Raw genomic sequence first — 26,257 nt, 5'->3', positions numbered from 1 at the left:
GTATGATGCATCTCAACACGATTAGCAGTGTATGTATAAACTCAACAGTAGGAAGCTTTGTAAATATTCCTCGCTGTCGTGTGTCGAGGAGCTGTGCTACACTACTCGTAGATACGCACATAGCTATATCGTGGCACAGCAAGCTCAAGAGGCGCAACAAACGCTCTCGCTGACGACCAGCTGGCGCTCGTTATCTCGTGACTCCGACTGACCCCAGTTTATTTTAGTCGCGGCGCCGTCACTCGACCCTGTCCAGTGTTCTGCGGTCGTTTGTCTCAATTGTGACTGTTGCAAACGATAACGCTCATTTGTGTACGTACAGATAAGAACATTAAACGAACTACGGTCTAGGTTTCTGCGCAAACATTGTAAGCAATAGTCGTATCGGAGGTGCATCGAATTTGTAAAATCTGTTTGAAAATGTCTGTTCAGTTAGTGTAATGTACTGTTAATTTTTAACAACTCGTTGCTTCGCGTCGAACACAACGCAAACTCGACTTCCGTCACCGCGAGTGACGAGATATTATAAATTATGATGTAATAAATTAATGCTGGCTACTTGTTGACATCAGTAACGAGAGTGTATCGAATCTAGTTAGATACCTAGTATAGTAGAATATTTGAGCGTCAGTCGAACAATAATAGGGATTAAGGGCAGAACTCCCAAAGCTCAGAAACAGTAATGAGCTGACGAGCGAGTCTCATGTCGTCGCCGCTGATCTCGCTGTCTAGACGTCTAACTATATTTATATATATGATCGCTAATTGGTATTAATTACTACTGTAACAGAACTTTCGTAACGACGTCGAAAAACACTAGCTTTAAATAGGTAAATATTAAAGAAACACGTTCAATGTTAAAAGGGTGACGGTAACAGAGGCGTCGCGCCACTGCAGAAAACTTACAATCAAACTAATCAAAATGAATCATCTCGTCTTGTATTTTCAAATGACGGAACAATTTTGTCTTCCTTTATACTTTTAAAAACTGAAAGATGCGACGTAGCACAGTACATTGATACAAAGCGATTTATACAAGGAACATTTCAATTAAAATAATTTATTATTCAACTAGAGAACACAAACACACCATGTGCTTGTGTTACATGCGAATGCGAATTCATTTAAGTTGTGTTTGTATGAACGACGCGACGCCGCGCTCCGCGAACTCTTTTCAAATGCAAAGCGATTTTATTTGATAATCGGTGCTTTTATTTCAGAAAATTGGTTATGATCGGTAAAGAGCTTAAAGAAAATAATTTTCATATAACTATTTCTGACGTGAAATTTATGATAACTGATATAAATATACATCTACACCGGTCGACCATAGTAAATAAACCGCCTCGGCAGATATTCCGTGCCATATACATAAAGCTAGCACCAGTTTGTGTTGCATGTTTCTGATTATTGGTGACAGGCAGACCGCTGCTGTTGAGACTCGTACAGAGCAGTTAACAGGCTATCAACCAGTAATCAGACATATTAACAATTAGGTGAGTACCAGACACAACGGGTCACGAGAACTTCTTGCACATTTCGGCTCCCCCGTATCAGCCGATTACCTGCTAATCTACAGCAACACTTTCATAGCGAAACTATCAATTCCTGGCGCCATACAAGGCGTTCGCGTTTACTCGCTGTTCCGCGTCCGTTGATGTAACATTCGGAAACGCTTTGTTCATACTTTACACTTATCATTATATTTAAGAGATCTTGTTCGTTTAAAATCTTTGATTGTAACCAAAACCCTAACCCTACCGACAAGATAAACTGAGTTAAACGGACTTAACTTAAATTTGAAATAATCGGATATTACAACTGCGTTAAGAAATGCCATCCCCTCTCTTGTCATGTCGTAAGAGGCGACTAAGGGATAACACAGTTCCACTAACACCTTGGTACTTAAAAAGTCGACCGATGGCGGGAGAACCATCCTAGCCCTGGTTTTGAAATACACAGGCCGAAGATGGGCAGCAGCGTCTTCGCCTGCCCAGCGTGGTGACTATGGGCAACACACATGAGTTCTCGCCATTTTTGGCGTGAACTTGTGCAGGCTAATCCACACAGACATCCAGCACTGGATTACGATAGGCTGAAGTGAATTAAGAAATGCCTTGAAAAAAGATGCTTGGACTTAGCGCGTAATTTATGTTGATTTAATACGTTAAGATCATGTGTTGTGAGAACTCTGCCGCGTGCAGTGCTCAGCGCTCGTGATCCCGCCCGCCATATTATCGCATGTGTCAGTGTAGTTTACATGTTTCGTCGTAAAAGTGTAATCGAAGAACAGAATTACTTTTGGAAGTATAATAGTATTGTTGGGTGCCGGAGCTTAAGCGGAATATGTTTTATTGTTAAGATGTTTAATTACAAAGCAATATGCCTTCAAAATTTATACTTATACTAGCTGATTTTGCAAACGTTATAACTTAGGGGTATGAAAAATAGATGTTGGCCGATTCTCAGACCTGCCCGACATGCACACAAAATTTCATCAAAAATTGGTCCAGCCGCTTCGGAGGAGTATTTTAGCTAACATTGTGACACGAGAATTTTATATATAAGATTATAAAGCTGAGGAGTTTGTTTGCTTGCTCGAACGAGCCAATATCAGGAAACACTAGTCTTATTTGAAAATTTTCTTTCAGTGTTTGATAGCCCACTTATTGAGGAAGGCTATAATATCATGACGCTAACTAACTTAAGATGTTTAATAATGCTCTTAAGTGTTACGTTAATTTTAAATCTTAGGAATGTTGATGCTCATCCGATTGCAAGAACGGTAAAATATGCCTATATTACTAATCTCGACGCCACGCGTGCGGTATTGTTGCGGTTGCCAAACGAGTACAAAAAATATTATTTACGCATAAAGAAATCATTTGTATGATAAAATGATACTGTATCGTCTCCTGTACCCAAAGGTTATCTGGAAGAAATCGCTCAGCGATAAGATCGCCTTTGTACATCTTGTATTGTATCTTTCTTTATGTGTCTGTATTTCGATCTGCGTTAAGAATAAATAAATGAATGTTACTAACATAATGTATCAACATTTACCACGTTAACTTCCGGCCGTGTCCGATGCGATACGACCGTGGTTTAAAATGTTTTGTCCGATTAACTAAGAATGATAGAATCGGATCGTATTCAAAATCGCAAAGCGGGCACAACAATAAACGTACCAACTAGTTGTAATAATAAACTATTGTGCAATATATTTAATAATTAATATAATTATATAATTAATTTAATATATTAAACTGTTGTATACTACACAGTGCCCTTAATACTCTTCACACTGAACTGTAAAGATTGTTTTTCTCTTTGTAATTTTTATTTGTCGCTGTCGGGTTGTTTTTGTATTTAATCATCATTACAGCCTATACAGTCCACTGCTGGACATAGGTCTCCATAAGTTTACGCCAAAAATAACGCGAACTCATGTGTTTTGCCCATAGTCACCACGCTGGGCAGGCGGGTTGGTGACCGAGGTACTGGCTTTGTCGCACCGAAGACGCTGCTGCCCGTCTTCGGCCTGTCTTCGGCGTCTTTTGTATTTAATAGTTAATTTTTATTACAGTTTATATATACAAATAAATATAATTGGAGTGTCTGTTTGTAATATTGAAGTAACCGCTATTTACTAAATGCATATGGATGTATACACGGTACGTATACCAAAATAACATTTTTAACAATTTTTGTCTGTGTGTCTGTCTGTATGTATGTCTGTCTGTATGTTCCGGCTAATCTCTGAACCGATTTTGACGGGACTTTCACTGGCAGATAGCTGATGTAATAAGGTAACTTAGGCTACTTTTATTTTAGAACTTTATTTATTTTATAACTTTGCGAACTGAAAAATAACTATTTTCGACGAAGTCGAGGGCACAGCTAGTCTTTAATATACAAGCGCCTTTCCGGAACCTAAGTTTCTTTTCTAAGCAAAGCAGTGCGGGGCGTTCAGATGCTTACTGATTATGAGATTTATTTTCGTAGATGTTCGGAGCTCGTCACTTACACATACTCGTACGTGTGTGAGTCGGGTTCGAATCCAAATCGAGATAATTTTTTAAATTAAATTTTTCGTGATTTTTGTATGGGCTTTAATTACAGTGACAGCTTAAGATATAGAAAGATATGGATGATTTCTTTAAGTTAAAAGTATTTTTGATCTCTAGAGAGCGCCTAATTAAATTAAGGTTGACAATATATTTCTGAAATCAGATAATCAACTTTAGTACGAAATCTACTCAATATGTTTAGTAACTTTTTTGTTTAAATTTCTGAATGCTGGCGTTCAAAATCCGCCATTTTAATTTTTTTAAATTCACCCAGTGTCACTCGGTCTATCAAGACGAATAATGACACCTCAAACGTTACAATTCTTCAGGCCGATTAGACTGTAGTATAAAAGATAGAACTCTATTTATGTACAGAAATACAACTCGAAAAACTTTACCAACCTTCTGCAGTCGGGTAAAAAAAACGTCTTATAACGCGCATCGGCGCGGCAGTGCGCTTGTTTTTATGACGCAATATGTATAAATCGTTTTTTAGTGGAATATTTTCTCGACTGGAACGGCGTTCATGTGTCAATAATAGGAATTAATTACAATATGATTTTACAATCCGTTGAGTTAAGAATTGTTGTTTATTTTGATGCACTCGTGTTAGCAAGAGCAGTAAGAGTAACTTAAAAACTCGTAAAACCCACGATTTATTACAAAATATTTGTTTCGAACTAGCGACAAGCATCGGCTTCGCACGGGTGCAATTCTGATACTAGATATAAAATATAAAACAAATATTTGCAATGTAAGCGCAATAAAATTATTTATTTACGACATCACATTAGAAACCTCTAAAACTATCACAGTTCCGCGACTATATTATGCATGTATTATACATATAAAACTTCCCCAGGAATCACTCAGTTTACTAAAGAAAATCGCATCAAAATCCCGTTGTGTAGTTTTAAAAATCTCAGCATACCTACAGCGAGAATCGACTTTGTTTTATACTGTGTAATGTACGACACCATACGTCGACAACTAGACACGAGCGGGAAGCCTTGCATGAAGACTTTTATCTTGAGAACTTTCGTCTGCAAGCGTAGCGGAAACTTGAAAATGAAAACTTCTCAGAACTAAGGCGCGGAAGTCATATTTATTACGGCAACAATAAACAAGCATTAATTACACATTCGTTTGTCTCCTCGAGTGTCGCTCAGATACTCAATTACTCATCGGGTTTGGTTAAATGTGTGCGAATTGAAGCTGAAAGCGCTTTCTATTTTATGAAACACCTAGAGTATAATTTAAATAATGAGCGGGTAATTTAAGTAATGAGTATCCTGGCGTCACAGACTGCTGACGTGGCCAGAAATATCTATAAATTAATTGTAACCTATTTGAAGGGACGTGGATAAGTTAGCTCGGACCGATGGAGGTGACGTTGTCATCGTGTGACAAAAACCCTATTTTTCTCAATAAAGAATTAAAAAAAAAGTGTTTTACAACAGATCAGTTAACGAATAATAATGATCAAGAAGTAGATAAAGATAATGGGATTTGAAAATACGACTCGATCAACTTTACTTCACTACATAGTATAAAACAAAGTCGCTTTCTCTGTCCCTGCACATGTATGTACGCTTAAATCTTTAAAAATACGCAACGGATTTTGATGCGGTTCTTTTTAATAGATAGATAGATTCAAGAGGAAGGTTTATATGTATAATAACATCCATTAAATAGTGGAGAAATACTGTTATTTTTGAGTTTTCTAATGTTATGTCGTAAATAATTATTGTTTTTTCGCTTAAATTGCAAACGCAGGCTGATCCCTACGAGATTTATCAAAATAATGTACTAAGTATTGTACACATTGAAAAGGTCTACAGAAAACTTCGCGATGGTATATACCTATCTCTTATGGATATCCCACAATAACATTTTTTTGTCATTTACTTTTTACGACAAATAATGCCTAATTTTCGAAGCGATTTTAACCAATACAGCATTAATCTTTATCCAATTAAATACCTTAAATATATTTTTTATTTAATATAGATCTATATGGCCCTTTACAGCAAATGATTTAAATGAATATTTTCGAAGATATTACAGATTTAAAAATCGCGGTACGTAGCGTTTGCGGTGGTTCCGGCCAGCTTTTACTCTAAGTTAACGCGTGCGGGTCACGGGCAGTAATGAATAAATCAAAACTACTGGATCGATTTTAATCATTTTTTCAGTGAATGACATAGGCTATAATTATATTTTATACCCGTGCGAAGCCGGAGCGGGTCGCTAGTTATTTTATAATCTTATATTTAAAATTCTCGGGTCACAATGTTAGTTGCAATAGTCTTCCGAAATGGCTCGACCGATTTTTATGAAATTTTGTGTGCATATCGGGTAGGCCTGAGAATCGAACAACATCTATTTTTCATAACCCTAAGTTATAGGGGGGGGGGGGAATAATATATATACGTTTGCGGGGTCAGTTAGTATATAATACAATGTCGATTTAAAAGTGCTTTTCAAAAGCGCTATCCTACTTGAATAAATTAAATTTTGACTTCGGTGTCAGTACAAGAGTGTAACAATCGCCACTCTTACTTGGTTTTTTACAAATTCCCCACGAGCTTACGGTACCACGTGAGCTGAACCGATGACCGAGCCCAGTAGGTGTAGAGTGCGTCGTACCAGAGTAGTGCGAGATCTCATTTTGCACATATATAATTATAGTTACAAGCCCTACAAGAATCATTTCCACGCGTATTAAGGCAATTTTCCAGCCGACATGTCCATACGTATGTAACAATTACTGTGATCCGTCGACACAGCGGTCTCTGGAACTTATAAACCTTTCAAGTGACTCTATAACAAGTGTCTCGTGTGCGGTACACATTATATGCAGCGCTCGTTAGCTTTCTGTCGTGAGACTTGACCTGGAAACAGTGACAACAACCTAGTGACGAGCACTCTTGTGTGGTGTGAACAGTCTACACTGCTTGCAACTTATAATACAAATATGTAGTTCATGGAACGCAGAGAGACGAGCTCTGAGGTTGTAGGTCGGTCTGTGATTGTGTCCATCACGGCACTCTTCACTCGACTATTTTTTTGTGGTTTTCTGATGCTCCCCTGTAGTGTAGTAACATTTAGTTTATAAGACATGTATTTTCATTATATGTATGCAGAATAAATCAGAGCGTTGTCCGGAACACTTGTGCGCCTTTTACTGTATCTCCCCGTACCTCACACCTCATGGCGACCCTGCCATGCCGTGGCGGTTGCGAGTGTCGGGTGGCCGGCGCAAAACGCAAACGCGGCGGATTCCAGTGTGCCTCGGTGCAACTTTTAAAGAATTTATAATTTATAACGAGCAGTGAATAAAGTGAGACTTTCATTAAAACTATATCTAATTAATAAATAATATGGGGAAAAATTACTCGAAAAACGAAGATAAGGAAATATTAATAACGCAGAATGCCGCTGCAGGGAGTAACACTGGAGGAATTACAGAAATCGAAAGTAACATAAAAACGAGTAATATTTTAATCACCGTGGCCCTAATAATTTTTATTTGTACTATGGTTTACTTGGCATGGAAAAGCTGGAGAAATAAAGAAAGGAAATGGATAGAAAAAAGAATGCAGTCTGAATTTTTTACGAGAATTCGGCAGAGGTTTTCTGGCAGATTCAACCCTACAAACGCTGACGGAGGAGATACGGTATAGTGAAAAGTGAATAGTGAAAGTAAAAAGTTAAAAAGTAATAATAATATAAATGAAAAGTGAAAATATGTGAAGTGAAAACCTTTCCTTCCCCTCTATTGTTAATTTCTGTGTATAGATTTCATACCATATTTACGTAAAATATGTAAGAACTATGTGTAATATTGACTGTAAGTTTAAAACTATATGGAAAAAGAATTAGAAATTATTTTAAATAAGTTAAGTGAAATTCAAATTGATTTAAGGAAATTAGGTCCCACTAGAAGATTACAATATACAGATAATGTGAATAAAAAAATTGTAAAAGCTGAAAAACTATTTCGTGAATATAAAGATATTATTAATATTTTTAACGAACAAAAATGTAAAGTTGAATTAAAAGATTATGTTTATGGAATATTAGAACGCATTGAATTAGTATATAATAAAATTTTAAGTTACAAAATTAATTGTGTGGATAGTATAATGGAAAAATCGGAAATAACAAAAATGGATAGGTTCGACTTAAAAACTGCTACTTCTTTAATTCCCGTAATGGATAATACGGAAGAAACTACTGAAAAAATTATTGACGGAATTGAAATGTATGATGAATATCTTGTAGATTTCACACAGAAAAAATTATTAATTTCATTTGTATTAAAAACCAGGTTAACTAAATGTGCTAAATTAAAATTAAAAAGCGAATATAGTGATGTAAAGAGCTTAATCCATGATATTAGAAATTCTTTATTAACAAAAAAATCAGCAAATGCGATACTTAGCCAATTAAATAACTTATCTCAAAATAATATGTCAATTCATGAGTATGGAGATAAATTATCTGAGTTATTTGTAGGCCTCACTATAGCACAGAGCAACGGAAACCCGAAAGCTTGTGAGATATTGAGACCTATTAATGAAAAATTAGCGATTAAAAGATTTGCAGATGGATTACGTAATAGGCGACTCAGCACAATTATATCAGCTCGAGACTACTCCGAGTTGAAGGATGCAGTCCGTGCTGCTGAAGACGAGGAGTTGGGACAACCTTCATCGTCTAACAATATATTCAACGCGCAAAGAAGAGGTAATCGAATCCCCTACTATAGGTCTTCCCAAAGAGGCAGAGGCGGACGAACCAATAAAACTAATTTTTACTCACATCGTGGACGGAACAACAATCTCAATAATACCCCTCGTACAGGTATGTATGTTAAAAATAATTATAATAATTCAGGATATTATTCTAACAAAAACCACTCGACCCCGACTCGAGGTCCCCGTCGAGTTTACAATAGTAGCGGTAACCGTAGTAAGCAAAATTTTTGTTCGGTACAACTTGAAGAAGAAAAAACTACTGAACCGAAACAGTTTTTTCGGGACTAAAAATTATATTTTAAATTACGAAAACAATGTAAAATACATATTCTTAAATATCTATAGTAAAAAATGTTCGTGGTTACTAGATACCGGTGCATCTTTATCGGCTATTCGTAGTAGTATATTATCGAAACATACACCGATACATAAAGACCCTATAGTCATTAACGGTATAGGTGGCAAGACATATTCAGAGGGTTATGTTTATTTAACTTTACAGGCGTTAGATGGAACTAATTATGAACACAAATTTTATTTGTTTGAGGAATTACCTTGTAAATCAGATGGAATAATTGGGTTAGATTTTCTAAACAATTTTTATTCGATTATCGATTTAGAGAAAAATATATTAATGTTAACAAATGAAAAACAAAGCCAGATACCATTATATACTTCACCTAAATTATGTACAGACTATATAACGATACCAGCACGATGCGAAACTATTCATTATATAAAGTTAAATTCAGATGTGAAAGAAGATAGTGTGATTGTACAGGAAGAATTACAAGAAAATTTATTTTTAGCTAGTTTAATAGTAAAACCAAAAAATAACATAATACCTATTAGATTAATGAACACTAGTGACAAAGAAATTATTATTCCAATTTTTCAACCTCAGCTATTACCATTAAAAGAGTATAATGTTTGTTCTTTTGATAAGTGTACTTCGAACTCTACACGTGCAAAAACATTGTTGCAATCTTTGAAACTTGATCACTTAGGTACAAGTGAACGTAACAGTATAGAGAGTATTTGTTCAAAGTATGCTGACATATTTTATTTACCCGGTGATAAGCTTACGACTACTAACTTGTGTGAACAATCAATTAATTTGAAACGAAATGTAAATCCAGTTTATATAAAACCATATAGATTACCACATAGTTTAAAACCTGAAGTAGATAAACAAATTAAACAAATGTTAGCTGATGACATAATAGAACCATCACAAAGTGAATGGTCCAGTCCGATATTGTTAGTACCCAAAAAATCAGATGACAAAAATAATAAAAAGTGGAGATTAGTTATAGACTATCGAAAGTTAAATGAAGTAATACAGGATGATAAATTTCCATTACCAAACATAACAGAGATATTGGATTCGTTATCAGGCGCAATTTATTTCTCTCATTTAGACCTAAGTCAATCATATTATCAATGTTCATTAAAACCCGAATCTAGACCAATCACATCATTTACAACTAGTACAGGTCAGTTTCAAATGAAACGTCTACCTATGGGGCTAAAGATCAGTCCCAGCGCTTTCTCTAGAGTCATGTCAGTAGCTATGTCAGGTCTTAACTATATAAATTGTTTTATTTATTTAGACGATTGTGTTTGCTTCGGAAGAAATTTAGAATCACATAATAAAAACTTAATAGAAATTTTCGAACGCTTACGTAAAGTCAATCTCAAACTAAATCCGAGTAAATGTCAATTCTTAAAAACAGAACTATTATATTTAGGCCATACGATATCCTCTAAAGGAATTCAACCAGACCAAGACAAAATTAAGACTATTCAAAATTACCCAATACCGACGAACGTCGATGAGTTGAGACGTTTTGTGGCAATGTGTAATTACTATAGAAAGTTTATTAAAAATTTTGCTGAATTAACTAATTGTTTAAATAAACTTTGTAGGAGGAATGTCAAATATGAGTGGACTGAACAATGTGAGATATCATTTAATATTTTGAAAAATGCTTTAATAAATCCACCCATTCTACAATACCCTGATTTTTCAAAAGAATTTATATTACAAACTGATGCTTCAGGGACAGCAATAGGTGCAGTACTTTGTAATAATAACATGAGAGCTGTAGCATATGCTAGTAGACCTTTGAATAAAGCTGAATTAAATTACCCAACTATACAGAAAGAACTACTTGCCATAGTTTGGAGTGTAAAATATTTTCGACCATATTTATTTGGACGTACTTTTACTATTATGACGGATCATAAACCCCTTATATACCTATTTGGACTAAAAGACCCTTCAAGTAGACTTTTAAAATTTCGGTTAGCACTAGAAGAGTATGATTTTAAAGTAGTATACGTGAAAGGTAAAGAAAATGTAATAGCGGACGCTTTATCGCGAATAAGTATGACTTCCCAAGATTTGAAAGCTATGAATGAAAGGTTATTAGCAGTAACAACAAGAGCACAGGCTAAGAAAGTAAAAGAGGCAGAAAAAAAGAATGAAAGTGGAGATGATAGAATGATAAGCGATATTCCAAGTATTGACCCGAACAATTGGCCTGATCAACCAAGTGTTGTGGAAATACTTAGAATACCGAGTGGATCAGTTGAGTTAAGTTTAATACAAGGGAAAGAACTAAGAAAAATGAAAGAGAAAAAATATATGGATGTCGAATCTGAATGTTTCGCATTTAATAAAAATAAAAATATATTATATGTTAACCTTGATTTTAAAGCACATTATACGCGAGACGTTTTTGTGGAAAAATTGAGGAAAATATGTGAAAAGTTAGAAATTAGAGAAATATGCATTATAAAGAAAGAAGATAACGCGTTATTTATAAGGAGTCTTATAGAAGAAATAAAAAGTAAAAATAAATATAACGGTCCAAGGATTTGTATTTTGAAAGGTATAAAAAGAATAGATAGTGACGAGGAAAAACAATTTATTATGAATGACTATCATCTGCTACCCACAAGCGGACATGCTGGGATTCGCAGAATGGTAAATAACATAAAACGTAAATTCTACTGGCCAGGAATAGAAAATGATGTTAAGAGTTACGTTAGAAAGTGTGAAAAATGTCAAAAAAGTAAACATTCTAGGCATATTAAGGAACCCCTAGTTATTACAACCACAGCTAGTTCTGCTTTGGAAAAAGTTTTTCTAGACATAATAGGTCCATTAGATAGAGATTTAGAAGATAATAAATATATATTAACAATACAATGTGAATTAAGTAAATTTGTAGAGGCATATCCTCTTAGAAATAAGGAAACGGTAAGTATAGCTAAGAATTTTGTGAATAATTTCATTTTAAGGTTCGGAATCCCAAAGGTGATCACTACGGATCGTGGAACTGAATTTATATCGGATACAATGGAACAGGTTTGTAAGTTACTAAATATAGAAAAACTAAGTTCTACTGCATACCATCATCAAACTATTGGTTCTCTTGAAAATGCACATAAACATTTAGGTTCATTTTTGCGCATACAATGTGATAACCATCCAGAGACATGGAGCCAATGGCTACCATTTTGGTGTTTTACATATAATAATACAATTCACTCAAGTACAAGATATGCACCATACGAGTTAGTTTTTGGAAAATCATGTGAAATACCTAGTAGAATTTCTTCTGACATTGAACCTTTATACAATCCAGACAATTACAGTTTAGAATTAAAGTACAGGTTACAGACAGCTAATAGGGATGCGAGAGAAAATTTGTTAAAGTCTAAAGAGAAAAGAAAACAGAAATATGATAAAAAGGTAAATAAAATAAAATACAAACCAAATGATATGTTATTAGTAAAAAATGAAACAGGAGGAAAATTAGATACCTTGTATAATGGCCCGTATTTAGTTATTGAAGAGCAGGAACCGAATGTAAAAATTTTGAGAAATAATAAAATTGAAATTATTCATAAAAATAGAACAAAACTTTTTGTAAAAGATAAATAATTAATGTTTATTTCTAAATCATTTCAAATTATTGTATACTATATTTAGATACATACTAATTGTTTTATTACTATTACTTTTACGTATTAAAACTTTTCATATTTACATTATATACTTATACAAAAAAAAAAACTTAATTATGTAATTAATTTTTATTTTTTTATTTTGCCCCGGTGGTGTAGTGTAGTAACATTTAGTTTATAAGACATGTATTTTCATTATATGTATGCAGAATAAATCAGAGCGTTGTCCGGAACACTTGTGCGCCTTTTACTGTATCTCCCCGTACCTCACACCTCACCCCTTTGGAGATCTGGTCACCTTACCACAGGAACGCAACACTGTTCGAACGCAGCAATACTTAGCTGTGACCTTTTGTAAGGTCGAGGTCCTTCCCTAATCAGGTTGCTCCACATTCTGAGCAGTAATTTCCTGCTGTGCCCTCCCTCAGTAAGACCTCAACCCCATCCGCTTACTACCACTGGTACGCTAGACCTAGTACGCTTCTGTTTGTTGATCTAGTTGCCTCTCTGTCATTGGTTGCATTGCAAATTATACGATTATCACCAGCTCAAGCGACTGTGTACACTATTTCGTTTTCAAAATCTTGTTTTCTGATGTATGTTTATAGTCACCGAGTCTAGAATTATATGTGTTGTTCTGTTTTATACAACTAGGTCGGCAAACAACACTTCTTGAAAGCAGTATTATTTAGCTTTGATCTTTTGTAAGGTCGAGGTACTTCCCCGGTCGCAATGCTGCAGATTTTGAGCCGAATATTTATTGTCTCCTGTCCTACCTCAGTTAAAATGGCTATTTTTGACAGGCAGATGATTTATTTACCGTTTTTTAATTTATTTTATGGATAAAAACAATTTTCTATATGTACGAGTATATGTACTTATATAGTAATGATAGTATATATATATATATATATATATATATATATATATATATATATAGTATATATATATATATATAGTATATATATATATATATATACTATCATTACTATATAAGTATATATATATATATATATATGTTAGTATAATAGGAAGGAGTTTCTTGTCGGTTCTTCTCTGCGGAATCTACATTCCGAATCGCTCTTAGCTTCACTTTTAACCTTAATTAGTAATTTAATTTGTGAAATTAATTTCGAAATTATTTGAATAGACGCAGTTATACGCAGTAGTCATAAATCAATGTCTAATGGTCGCCCGTGTTGCAGTACAAGTACTGGTGGTGGCTGGCGGCACTGGGCGCGCTGCTAGCGCTGGCCGCCGCGCAGCCGTCGGCTCCGGAGCTCCACGAGCACGAGCATGAGCTGATCGTGCGCAGCGCACGAGGCACCCGGAACAGAGGTTGGTGAACCATCTATTGCTGTGTCGTCCATTATTCAGCTGAGGCTCATTTCTATATTTGTTATTTGAAGAAAAAAATACACGTAATTTTTGGGTATGGGGGGTATTCCAAAAACTTCACCACAAACACAATGGTCAATGAATAAAGGCTTTATTTATTTATTACGTTATAATATGGAACTATATCTGTCTACCTACTCAGAACAGATTAGGTAGCGAATTCCATAAAAACGCCTCTACAGCATTGCTTTAATTTTACTTTTTTTGTGTTTCAAAGAGGGGTAGGGATGTAGGGAGTTCAAAAGTTAGTAATATTACGTGATTAACGGACTACACCTTACATAAGTGCATGATCGTCAGCTATAGTGTTTAGTCGATGGGCCCCGAGTACCTCGTCGTCCGCTGAATCAAATGATCTGTTATTCTAAGATAGCTTTTAATAATTATTACTTCGAATGATACCGAAATACGACAGGGTCACACTTTACGGTTACAAAATTTCGTCCACGAGAACCATGTACGAGGACGACACAAATAGATTTAAAAAAAAGTATTTGTGTCAGCTCCGACTCACGACTGGAGTTTACTCCTTAAGATCGACTGTGTAAATAGGCACAAAAAAGGCTTACTAGTCTAAGAAAAAGATTAATACCATATCAAAAGGTAAATAAACGAATCAATCTAGATGGCGTTACGAGAAACGCAACGATGTCATTCGTTCAGTAGACTTTACTCCGCAAATTTTTTCATCCATTCACTCACTGGCCTTAGTCCATCTATTGAAGATGATTTAGACAGTGTCAGACAGACGCTGTCTCACCTAGGTCACTCTTCAGGAAAGTGCAGAGTTGCCTAAGCTGTGCGCCACCCTCTGAGCCTCACTGGCTAGGTCCACAGGAACGACGAGTCGATACGTGTGGAGCCAGTTCGGCTGCAGGAGTCTTTCGCATTTCGAGCTATGACACGGATGCTTGACGGAGACCCCATTCCGGGTTTCAAATGAAGTTTTCCTTCTCCAGGACTCAGGTTACATTTTTTTTACAGTTTTACATAACTACATTAAAATACGATAGTTCAATTATTTCCTGTGACCACGTTGAGCGTAATGATACGCTATTCAATACAATCTGTTACGGATTGCAATTTATGTGCCGTAACTTTTGTTTGAAACTCAACTGCACAGAGATTTCTAGCGATCACTTCTGCTGAACAAAGCAAAATTATTGCGTTCAAACTAACAGCTCTTGTAATACTAAAGTATAAATATATTTATTTGAAAGCAGTTCAATGTCGATACAAGGAATCCTATTGTAGAGCAGACACGCGAGTCCTTTGTTCGCCGGCTCATGTGACCTTCAGTAGAGGAATGGACAGGAACAGGATCTTTAACAGCGGGTTCGCGTGTCTAGTGCAAGGAGCTACTAATGGGAGCAGTGCGCCGCTCGGGCGCGGCCGTGTGCTAGATTGCCACTGCCCTCACGCACCCAACGCAATCACTTAAACAAGCGATAATTGCATTCAACGGCGGAGCATTAGAAATATAGCATATGTGTATAATTATATAGCAATGTTATCAGCCTGTTATCACCTCGTTGCAAACGCTCAACGCAGTAAACATTGATTCAGAAAGAACACGTAGGTCTCAGACAACTAGTTTTTGTCCTGCTTTAGATCTGGCCAAAGGATCGGTCTCATAATAATTATTGTATCTTAAAGGTCGATCGTACTACACTTCGAGTGACACTTAAGCTATTAGCGTAACTTTCAGAAACGATACTGGTATAAACTTCGCGATGGGTCAACGACACTAATGCTACATTACATCAAACAGAACACAAACAAGCAGAAAACATTGGAATTGAACAATTGACCGCCCAGCCGTTGATATGGCACTGGCGTTTCAATTCTTACACACAAATAAATATTAAAATAATTTAGACATAACCATATCTACTAGTGTCGCCCAGAGGTCGAAATTCGGCCATATAATTGAAAATTTAAATGAAAGAAAACCAATAAATTGTAAAAATAAAACCTTTTTTTAAAATTTTTCGTTTTGACTACAGACTTTGACAATCAACAAAATACTATAATATACGTGTGTGTGTCAAATACATGGTAGTGTGTGTAATGTTTTTTTTTTAATTGATTTAATATATTTTTATGCATAATTTAAAATTATATGAGCATTCTGCACCCCTTCTCTATATAAACTATAAGTGTGCGAAATTTCATACTTCTCTCCTCCGCGCGATTTCCGTAAAAAGGGGTACAAAGTTTTTGCTTCACGTATTAATGTATAGAAGGTACGTCAGGTTCGAGTTAACAAAAGAGTAAACTATTATAACTAGAGATATTAAAATACCGACCTCCGGAGAGATTCAAATAAAGTTACCGAACAAAAAGCTACACCCGACCAAAAAAACTGAAAAGGGGAATAGCCAGTGTGTCGCACATTGTCGGCGGAGCAGTATTTGTGTAGACGCGTGTCGGCGACTGTCGGCGATTGTCGGCTTATTTGGACTATGGACTTTTTTGTTTCCCGCTATCAGTTTAGGATGATTTGCGAGCTTTTACAATCAGTACTTCGTTGAACGGCCTGCGCTAGCTCTCAATAGTAATACATATAGCGCTTACGTGTCATAAAATTCAAATGACTCAAACCTATTTCCCGTCTCATATTAAACGGTTACAATAATATATATTAATACGCTAAGGTGAAGATGTTTGCCTCCCTTTTTAGAAAAAATCTCACAAGTACTCCACATAAGTTATATATTATTTTATAAATAATTGCTTGCTCTACCGGCATCCATAACTTAAAAAAAAATATTGCTTTTGTTTTTGTAAACTAAATTATTAAAATGATATATATGACGGCTTTAATTTTAAAACAACGTCAGCAAGATTGACGGTCGGTAAATTTTTACCTACTTCTTTAGTGCGAATTATTCGCACGGGTATAGCTTGGTTAAATGTAATGCAGTTAGAGAGAGTGGATGTACTTAATAAAACTATGGTTTGATAACGTAACCGCAGACGATGTTTCATTCAATTGCAGCGAAAATATATTAATATACCTTGTATTATATTCCCCATAATATTTTAGATATATTTTAGCTGAAATACATCAACATAAACAACACCCAATAGCGTTCAATAACGACAAGAAACGGGTTGAAATCTTGCACAGGTATCTTTTTCCCACCTGACCGACTGAGACTAATGTCACAAAAACTATTTTTGACTTCATTGTGTTCCGAAGGGATTTAAACGGTTACGTAGGGACGGTTATTTGCGTTGACACGATGACCGTTCGTTGCGAACTTCGAGTTAAGCAAATAGACGATACGGTTGTGTAGATTTACGACTTGAGTCAGAAGGTTCGTTGTGCTAAAGATGGCGACCAGCCCGTGCGTGCGCGACTTGTGCGCGGCGCTCGCCGTCCTGACAGCTGCCGGCGTTGTTTCAAGGAACATATTTAGAAATCCGAAACCATTCCAGATGCAGCAAACTTGACAGGGGACACAATTTTTTTTCTATGGATACCATTTGGACTTTTCAAACTTTGTGCTAGATTTTTTAAGTAAACTTAGACACGCTTGACTTGAGGAGTAAGCTGGTGAATGCATGACCAGAGCGTTACGAAAAGTGTGATCGGGCGAGGTGAAAGGAAGTCGAGAGGGAGATATAAGTTAGTGAAGATAGAAAGAGACAGAGAGTTACGTTTCGTAAGTTTCACAAAAGCAGTGAAACTTGACGTATCCTACATCGCGATATCAAAGTTATCAGATGGATTGAGTATATACTCAATCAGAACCCGACAACAACCGCCGGGGCGGTAGCCCACCAGACACAACATCCGTCTGGTCGGAGGATCCTCCTTTTTCAGTGGGGGGGTGAGGGACTTCACAACCTGTTCCTCTCATATTACTCCAAACTGCTGTTCTGCTGTTGTTGCTGTACTGCTGCTGTTGTACGCCACATGTGCAAATATTTCTGACCGGCTTGGGTGGATATCTGTCTTTGTGGGTCTCCCCACCGTGCTTCGGACAGCAAGTTAAGCCGTCGGTCTCGGTCGCTATCATAAATCTCTGATAACGATCGTTACTCACATAGTAGAGAAATTAATTATTATTCGCCAACCCGCCTTGGAGCAGCGTGGTGGATTAAAAAAGTGGAGTTATTGCACGAACAGTTGAAGTAATAACTGTGTTTGCTCGCAAACAAAAAAAAAAAATCCGGTTCAATTACATCGACAAGTAATACAAAATACGTGTCATCAAAGATTACTCAAAAAATTGTCACCAGACATTAAATTTAAATGATACTGTGCGACAAGTACAAGCAATCGATAAAAAAAAACATCGAAATCGGTGCACCCACTGAAAAGTTCTAAGGTAACATAACTTAAAAAAAACGAGTCGAATGGAGAGCCTCCCCCTTTTTGGAAGTCGGTTAACAATTGCAATATAAAGCGAGCAAGTGCGCGTCTCGATAAGCGTTGACATTCACGTTGATAGTCGAACAAAAACAGCTCTGAGTTAACAAGCAGCATCTGTTCACGCTCTCGCGGGATCCAGCGCAGAGGTCCAGGCGACCAGCATCCGGCCTCGATATTTGCGATACAATGATTCATTGCGTACACGCTCTGAGAACAAAGATCGCGATGAGAGGCGTCACTGTTTCTCGTATCGCGATTGGAACACGCTAAATATAACTTCTCATTTCCATGTTACATTCAGTGACTGAACTGCACCCGGCGCTAGTTACGGTGGCTCGCTAATTGATAGGATAAATGCGTTTTGATTCTTGAAGTGAAAGTTCGATTTGAAACTCAATGAAACGAAAATGTGTCACGGTAAAGAAAGAGAAACAAATGTATAGGAGAGAATGAGATAGAAGACATTTCTGCTCAAAACTCGTAAGCAAAGCGTTTTGCAACTATTACACGAGATCGTGATCATCGTCGATAGAACAATCGCAACTGCCTACGACTTTTCAGAAGTTATACATCTATCGATTGTAAATTGCGTACACACACACACACGCACAATTTTTTAATACATTTAAGTATCTACTAGCTGTGCCCGCGACTCCGTCCGCGTCGAATTTAACAAAATAGTTATTGTTCAGTTTCGCAAACTTATAAGAAAGCAAATTTCTAAAATAAAAGTAGCCTAAGTTACTCCTTATTACATCAGCTATCTGCCAGTGAAAGTCCCGTCAAAATCGGTCCAACCGTTTCAGAGATTAGCCGGAACAAACAGACAGACAGACAGACAAAAATTATAAAAAAATGTTATTTTGGTATAGGTGCCGTCTATAGTCTGAATTTAGTAAAAAACGGTTATTTTAATATTACAAACAGACACTCCAATTTTATTTATTTGTACAGATATGTTCTGCCGCAACACCTATAACGGTGTTAAGGGCGAATATTAAATATAAAAATACAACCGAATAAGTCGAACAACATACTGAAAGTTAGTTCTTTATTCCTAGCTACGCACACACAGGCATCACACGCGCGCCGCACGTTTGTTTTGTTGCCGGAGGGTTCTCCGAAGCTCGAAATAATCGCACGGTGCGAGCCCGCCACAGAGCCCGCCGCCAGTCGTAGCAGCGACTTAATTGAGAGAGATGTCGAGAGCTTAGTTATTTATGGGAACTTGAACGAATGTTTTTATGCTTTCGTTCGTTTGATCATTTAATGTTCTCTGTAAGATTTTTTTCTTTTAACTTTTACTTTGTGTTTTCGCGGCACTTCACTGTATATTAAGTTAACGGTTTATCAAAAAACAGGATATAAGTAACCTCGGTAAACATGTCCGTGATCGATCGAGAGCTAATAATATATATAATACACATAGCTAATAATACACTTCATAGGCTTTCGGATCGAGTAAAGCGTTGGTTTCAATGACAAGTTTCCGTTATCTTCGCGTTGCACTTCAGACTTACCGAGAAGTAGCTTTGTGTAAACAATCTGGTACTTATATTAAATTAATCTGTTACGCTCATCCATTGAGCTCTCCTATGTTTGTAATGCCCGCTGAAATAGCTCATAGTTCGTTGAATTCCGTTCGACTGCTCGCACAGAGCCGGCGTCTGCTCTGAAAGAGTTACGAAAGAGCGCTATACCCGCAAATGATATAAAACTTTATTGAGCCATTTACTTTTATTTCCCACTTACCACGACGTCTGGAAACACACGCTAAGTAGGATTAGAAACATAAATATAAACATAAAATGGCCGGTATTTCGGAGTACTGTCGCCTCTACTGCTGAGTGACGAAACTTGTTCCTGTATAGTTGCAGAATACAAGTAGGTAGGTAGGGCTTTCGTAGTGCACTAGAAAAGCGGCCCTAAAAGGTTAATTCGGCGGACACGTATTCCTATAAGTAGATAAATGAAACGAAACTGTAACCTGTATAGAATTTTTCTGCGCTTGCCCATTTATAAGTAATAACACTATCTCTGTATCACGGGAAATTCAAATAATTACCTACACTTCATTAAAATGTATTTAATATAGTATGAGTGCAGCGTGCGACCGACCAGAAGTCAAGGCCTGCTTAGTAACAGTAAAGATAAGGAATAAAGAGTAGGGAATGAGGAGTTAAGGAGTGAAGTGTTTGTTTGCCCGCAGAGAGCTGTCGCTACGTTCGCGGCTCGTGGTCGGAGTGCGATCCCAAGACCAACGTCCGCTCGCGCACGCTCACGCTCAAAAAGGGCGACCCCGCCAGCTGCGAGCGCGCCAAGACCATACAGAAGAAGTGCAAGAAAGGTGAGTTCAAACTTGTGTTTACCATAAATGCTTCGCAAACGAGTGGCGTTAGGTCGAATATTTGCTGTGAGCGGACTGACCCTTTCTGCGTTTTTGTCTATTTAGGCTGGTGACTAATGTTGCCTTGCCGCTAACCCTTTCATATTAGGATGTTTACATTTGAAAGTCCTTTAAATTTGTGAATCAGAAATATTCTTCTTGTTTAACACTTATTATTTAGATCAAGTGTGCCCAAAATTGTTAAGACGTCGTTCCTGTAACAAACACAACAAATAGGTATATTATCTAATATATAAAATTCTCAAATCGCGGTGTTTGTAGTTAAACTCTTCCGAAACGGCTTGACCGATTATAATGAAATTTTGTGGGCATATCGGGTAGGTCTGAGAATCGAACAACATCTATTTTTCATACCTCTAAGTTATAGGGGGGGGGGTTAAGACGGTTAATACAATATTATGAAATTTTGTGTCCATATTGGGTAGGTCTGAGAATCGGCCAATGTCTATTTTTTATTCCCCTGAGTTATAAGGGGAGGGGGGATTGAGCAAGTTAATAAAATGTATGGCATAATTGTGTTTGCTCGCAAACAAAAAAAAAACCGACTTCAATTACATCGACAAGTAACACAACGTAGATCGACGAAAAAATAGTCAAGCAACTACGCGTTATCAAAGATTACTCAAAAAGTCTTAGTCTTATCAGATCTCGATAAAATTTATATGTGACCACATGATAAATATTAGCTTTCGATTAAATTAAAAATTATCAAAATCGGTACACCCAGAAAAAAGTTATTGCGAATTTTCGAAAGTTTCCCTTGATTTCTCTGGGATCCCATCATCAGATGGTTTCTTTATCATGGTACCAAACTAGGGATATCCCCTTTCCAACAAAAAAAGAATTATCAAAATCGGTACATCCAGTAGAAAGTTATGCGGTATAATACAACGTAGGTCGACGAAAAAAGCGTCAAGTAAAAACGTATTATTAGATATAACTCTAAATTTAAATGGGACCAATTGACACACACCACCTTTCGATTAAAACAAAATTTGTCGAAATCGGTCCACCCGGTCAAAAGTTCTGATGATGATTCAAGAAATACATAAAAAAAAATACAGTCGAATTAAGAACCTCCTCCTTTTTTTGGAAGTCGGTTAAAAACAACTTTTGCGGGGTCAGCTAGTATGTAATAATAATGTTGACATATTTTCAATCAGTCATTGAATCGATGGATGTTAATTTACATTGCCAAATAACTGTTTTGTTTCTTATTTTAATTACTAAATCACATTTCGATCTCAATTACTAATTTATTTTGGCGTTGTACTGTTTGCTGTTGTGTGTAATGCAAGCAGGATGTAACTGTATAGCGGAGTAACCGCAACACTGAGTAACTGACGGTATGGTCGTAGCGTGTCGCTACGAGAAGTCGTCGTGGAGCGAGTGCAGCCCCAACGGCGAGATGTCGCGGACGGACATGCTGAAGGCCAACAGCGACCCCACGTGCGACGCCAGCAGACGCGTCACGAAGAAGTGCAACAAGAACAAACAAGTCAAGGCCACCAAAGACAAGGGTACGCTTCAGCCTGTAATATCCCATAACTGGGCATAGGCCTCTTTCCCTATGTAGGAGAAGGATCAGCGCTAATTACGCTGCTCCAATATGGGTTGGCGGATATATACCCTATTATGAGTAACGATCGATATCAGGTGTACATGATAACAACCGGGACCGACGGCTTAACATGCTCTCCGAGGCACGGTGGGGAGACCCACAAGGACTGCACAAACACCCAGACCACGGCAAACACCTGTATGGCCAATACAAATGTTTGTCATGTGCGGGGATCGAACCCGCAACCGCCAGCGCAACAGGCACAATCCATAGCTGTGACCGTTGCACCAATGCGGCGTCTTAAAGAAAAAGACAAGGGTACACATACTCATACGCACATACTCTTTCAACGTTTTTAGTTAACAGGTAGAAGGAAACAAAAAAGCTTTACTAGGCAGTCACAGGACTTTGATTTGTAGTTTTAATGATAAATCGCCGGTGGTATTATAAATAATGCATGCTTATTAATATTAATAGGCATCGGCATTTTGAGCCCGTGGATGTTAATTTTAAATAAAAAAAAGTCACGTAGAAGGCACTTCCTGGTTTACTACTATGAGCTAGTAACTCTACTTAATTTTCCTTGCTATTTGTTTACAATGTAGAAAGTATTTGACTCTTAACTGCCTTCCATCAAATGGGGGTTCTGTAGGTGTTATAGATCACTTTCCACGTAAAAAACAAAACTTAACCCTATTTTAACTTAACATTGATAGACTCGTATCGCATGATACCTTGCGTGAGTTGTTTGCAGCAGTTGGTATTAACATTTTACTTTATCGACGATTTTTACACCATATAAAAGCCGCCAGAGTGCTCGTATGTATAAAATAAAATTTAAAAAGAGCTAGGATTTTCTTTTCACGTGGAACGTGATCGATAACACCTTCGGAGCCTTTCATTTGAAAAACGCAGTTAGTAGTCGAACAGCCTTATAAATAGAGATAGGTTTAGGACTATGAACATATTATTAAGTAAATACTAACGATCGTGTTTCGTTTCAGGTCGCAGAAATCGTCAGTAAATATTCAGATCAAAATCGTTTTAGTCGAAATAAATTTTCATTATAAAGTAAACGGTGTTCGTTCGTCGGTTATAATTTAAGTAATAGTGCCAAAAATAGTATCGATAAATGTTTTCTACATTCGATTATATTTACTAGTTTTAACGCGCGGCTCCGGTCGGCGGCCTCTCGACTCGATGGTAATTCTATGTAAGTACTAGACGCAATTTGTTTGTGTTATTCATAAGTCTAATCTTTGATATTAATAAATGAGTACTTAAGACATCGTTGTTTCATTTTTATTATACTTCGACAAAAATAACTTACGTTTCAGCCTGTAATATCCCACTGCTGGGAATAGGCCTCTTTCCCCTTGTAGGAGAAAGATCAGAGCCTAATCCACCACCACTATGAGTAACGATCGCTATCCAGGTGTACATGACGTGCTCTCCGAGGCGCGGCGGGGGGACCCACAAGGACTGCACAAACACCCAGACCACGGCAAACACCTGTATGGCCAGTACAAATAATTGTCATGTCACAAACCAGTGCCGTGACCTTTGCGCCAATGCGTCGTCCAAAAAAATAATTGTTACAGAAAAAGTTTTAATTATCAAAAGAAGCAAAACAAGAACTTAACAAGCAAAACTTAGGCTAATATAAAACTGTAAGTGTGTGTCGTATTCAGACCGTCATAAGCTATTATTAACTTTATCTTCGAAAGTTTGATAACCTGATACCCTTGTATATTTTTAAAGCCGTATTATTTATCAAAAATAAATTTGAAATGAGCAAAGTTCAACTTTGTTTATATAATTATAATTTTGCAAGTTATTCCTATCTCGCTCGGCTCATCTGTCGGTTTCAGTTTCTATTGACACCAAACATTAATAAATAAAAAAGTTAAATGTTAAGTGCACTTTAAATATAATACGCTTCCAGCTTTGATGTGTGATCAAAGAATTAAAAAAAAAACGAGTGTGCTTTGGACCACACGACTGAAGTAAATTTTACGAAACGTAACTCTCTCTTTCTAACCTTGGAGTAGCAGTGCTAAATTTTTTTTAAATGAGATAACCCCTTGCCTTATTGCCTCCACTGATGACAAGAGGGCTGGTGCATTATTTGCCTAGAGAATCGGCATAGCGATTCAACGGGGAAATGCTGCCAACATTCTTGGAACAATTCCACGCGGACATGATTTATACCAAAACTATCTGTAAATATTTAGTTCTTAAGTTGTGAATTGCAAATATGTATAATGTTTAATAAACTTTTGCTCTTTGTGTCACTTTACTATACTTACAATAAAAAAAAAAACTAACTTATATCTCATCTTCGGGTCAACTTCCGTTTGCCTCGGCTGATCACACTTTTCGTAACGCTCTCGTCACGAATTCACCAATACTCCCCGAGTCAAGCGTACGTAAAGAAGTTTTACTTCAACAAGCGATTGTTATGTTACAGTGGCTCAGCTCTTTACGAGTACATTCGTTTATATCGAACCTGCGACCGTCCGTCACCTCGAGCGAGGCAACGAAATGAAGACGGGCTAAAAATATAATATTAGTTTATAATATAAATACATAATGATAGTATATGTTTATACCAACGACGTAAAGTCACCAGTTCACTGTCCGCTAAGGTTGAAGTGCTGAGGTACACGACCTTTTCTGAATTAGCCTTTCCGTAACAGAACAATGAGACAGTGATAACTAGGGACGTCAATTAAATTACTTTAAAATCTATACATATAATAAAATGGTAGGAAAGTCAAAACTGTACATTGAATATTTTTTTAAAAGAATATTTGGGGTGTGATCTACAATCGATACCGAAGCCAAAAATATAGTTTTTAGAATTTTTGTCTGTTTGTCTGTATATATGTCCGGGATAAACTCAAAAAGTACTGCATGGATTTATATATATATAGGCTACATATTATCACGCTACCATCTAAGGGGAACGAGCCGTGAACCTTAATTTCTTCAACGCATTCTGTAACAACGTGTAATCTAACGAAGCATATTTGAATGTTGTTGTTATTATGTTAATAACCATGCTATAAGCTAGCTTCACACTATAAATAAAGATATTCTGTAGTATATTTAGTATCAGCATTGCACCCGGGCGAAGCTTGGGCGGGCCGCTAGTTCTGTAATAAAAAAAATCCAAACATTTAGATTATATGCAAGTAATGTGTCTTACTGTTATTCAGTCTAAGAAATCTTTGTTAGACATCAGTTAAGGTTAAAAATTCTGAATAAATTTAGATGATCAGTCTTACTGAAGATCGTAGTCAGAGCTCGTGGGAGGGTCAAAGCGGAGCAGTTCTTTGACGGATATCAAAAATAAACGCAAAGAAAGCAACGAAAGACGAAAGAAAAGTAGGAGACTGAAGGAATTTTTATGTAGTCGGGAAATACCTAAGTCATTTAAATTTGTATTCTTGGGGGAAGGGGGATGGGGGAAGGGGGGGTTGTATCAAGAAATCCTAATCTGTAAAGTAAATCTTTGACGTTGTAAATAAACAACCATGCAGTGCTAATGCACAACCGGTTAGAGTGAGACGTGTGCGAGGCGCGTTAACAAATATTTTTTTGTTGTTTACGACTGCATCGACCGATTCCCCGTAATACTGCGTTATCGCTGCTTTGTATTATATAAACAATCCGTAATGATCCTTATTGACA

At 36.7% G+C, this 26,257-nt stretch overlaps 1 protein-coding gene across 1 annotated transcript in view; it reads left to right on the top strand.

Annotated features, from left to right (window-relative positions):
* Positions 1–23,847, top strand: part of LOC123668929 — a 32,034-nt gene extending 8,187 nt beyond the window's left edge. The window contains exons 3-6 of the mRNA XM_045602620.1: positions 14,017–14,149; positions 20,803–20,940; positions 22,359–22,520; positions 23,566–23,847. Of these exons, the coding sequence (XP_045458576.1) occupies positions 14,017–14,149; positions 20,803–20,940; positions 22,359–22,520; positions 23,566–23,585 (453 nt within the window). The 3' untranslated portion in view covers positions 23,586–23,847. The remainder of the gene's footprint in view (positions 1–14,016; positions 14,150–20,802; positions 20,941–22,358; positions 22,521–23,565) is intronic.
* Positions 23,848–26,257: the final 2,410 nt, after the last annotated feature.

The sequence above is a fragment of the Melitaea cinxia genome, chromosome Z (assembly GCF_905220565.1).
Source record: "Melitaea cinxia chromosome Z, ilMelCinx1.1, whole genome shotgun sequence".
Taxonomy (NCBI): Eukaryota; Metazoa; Arthropoda; class Insecta; order Lepidoptera; family Nymphalidae; genus Melitaea; species Melitaea cinxia.
The sequence above is the reverse complement of the archived record's forward strand: the minus strand, read 5'-3'. Positions and strand labels throughout refer to the sequence as shown.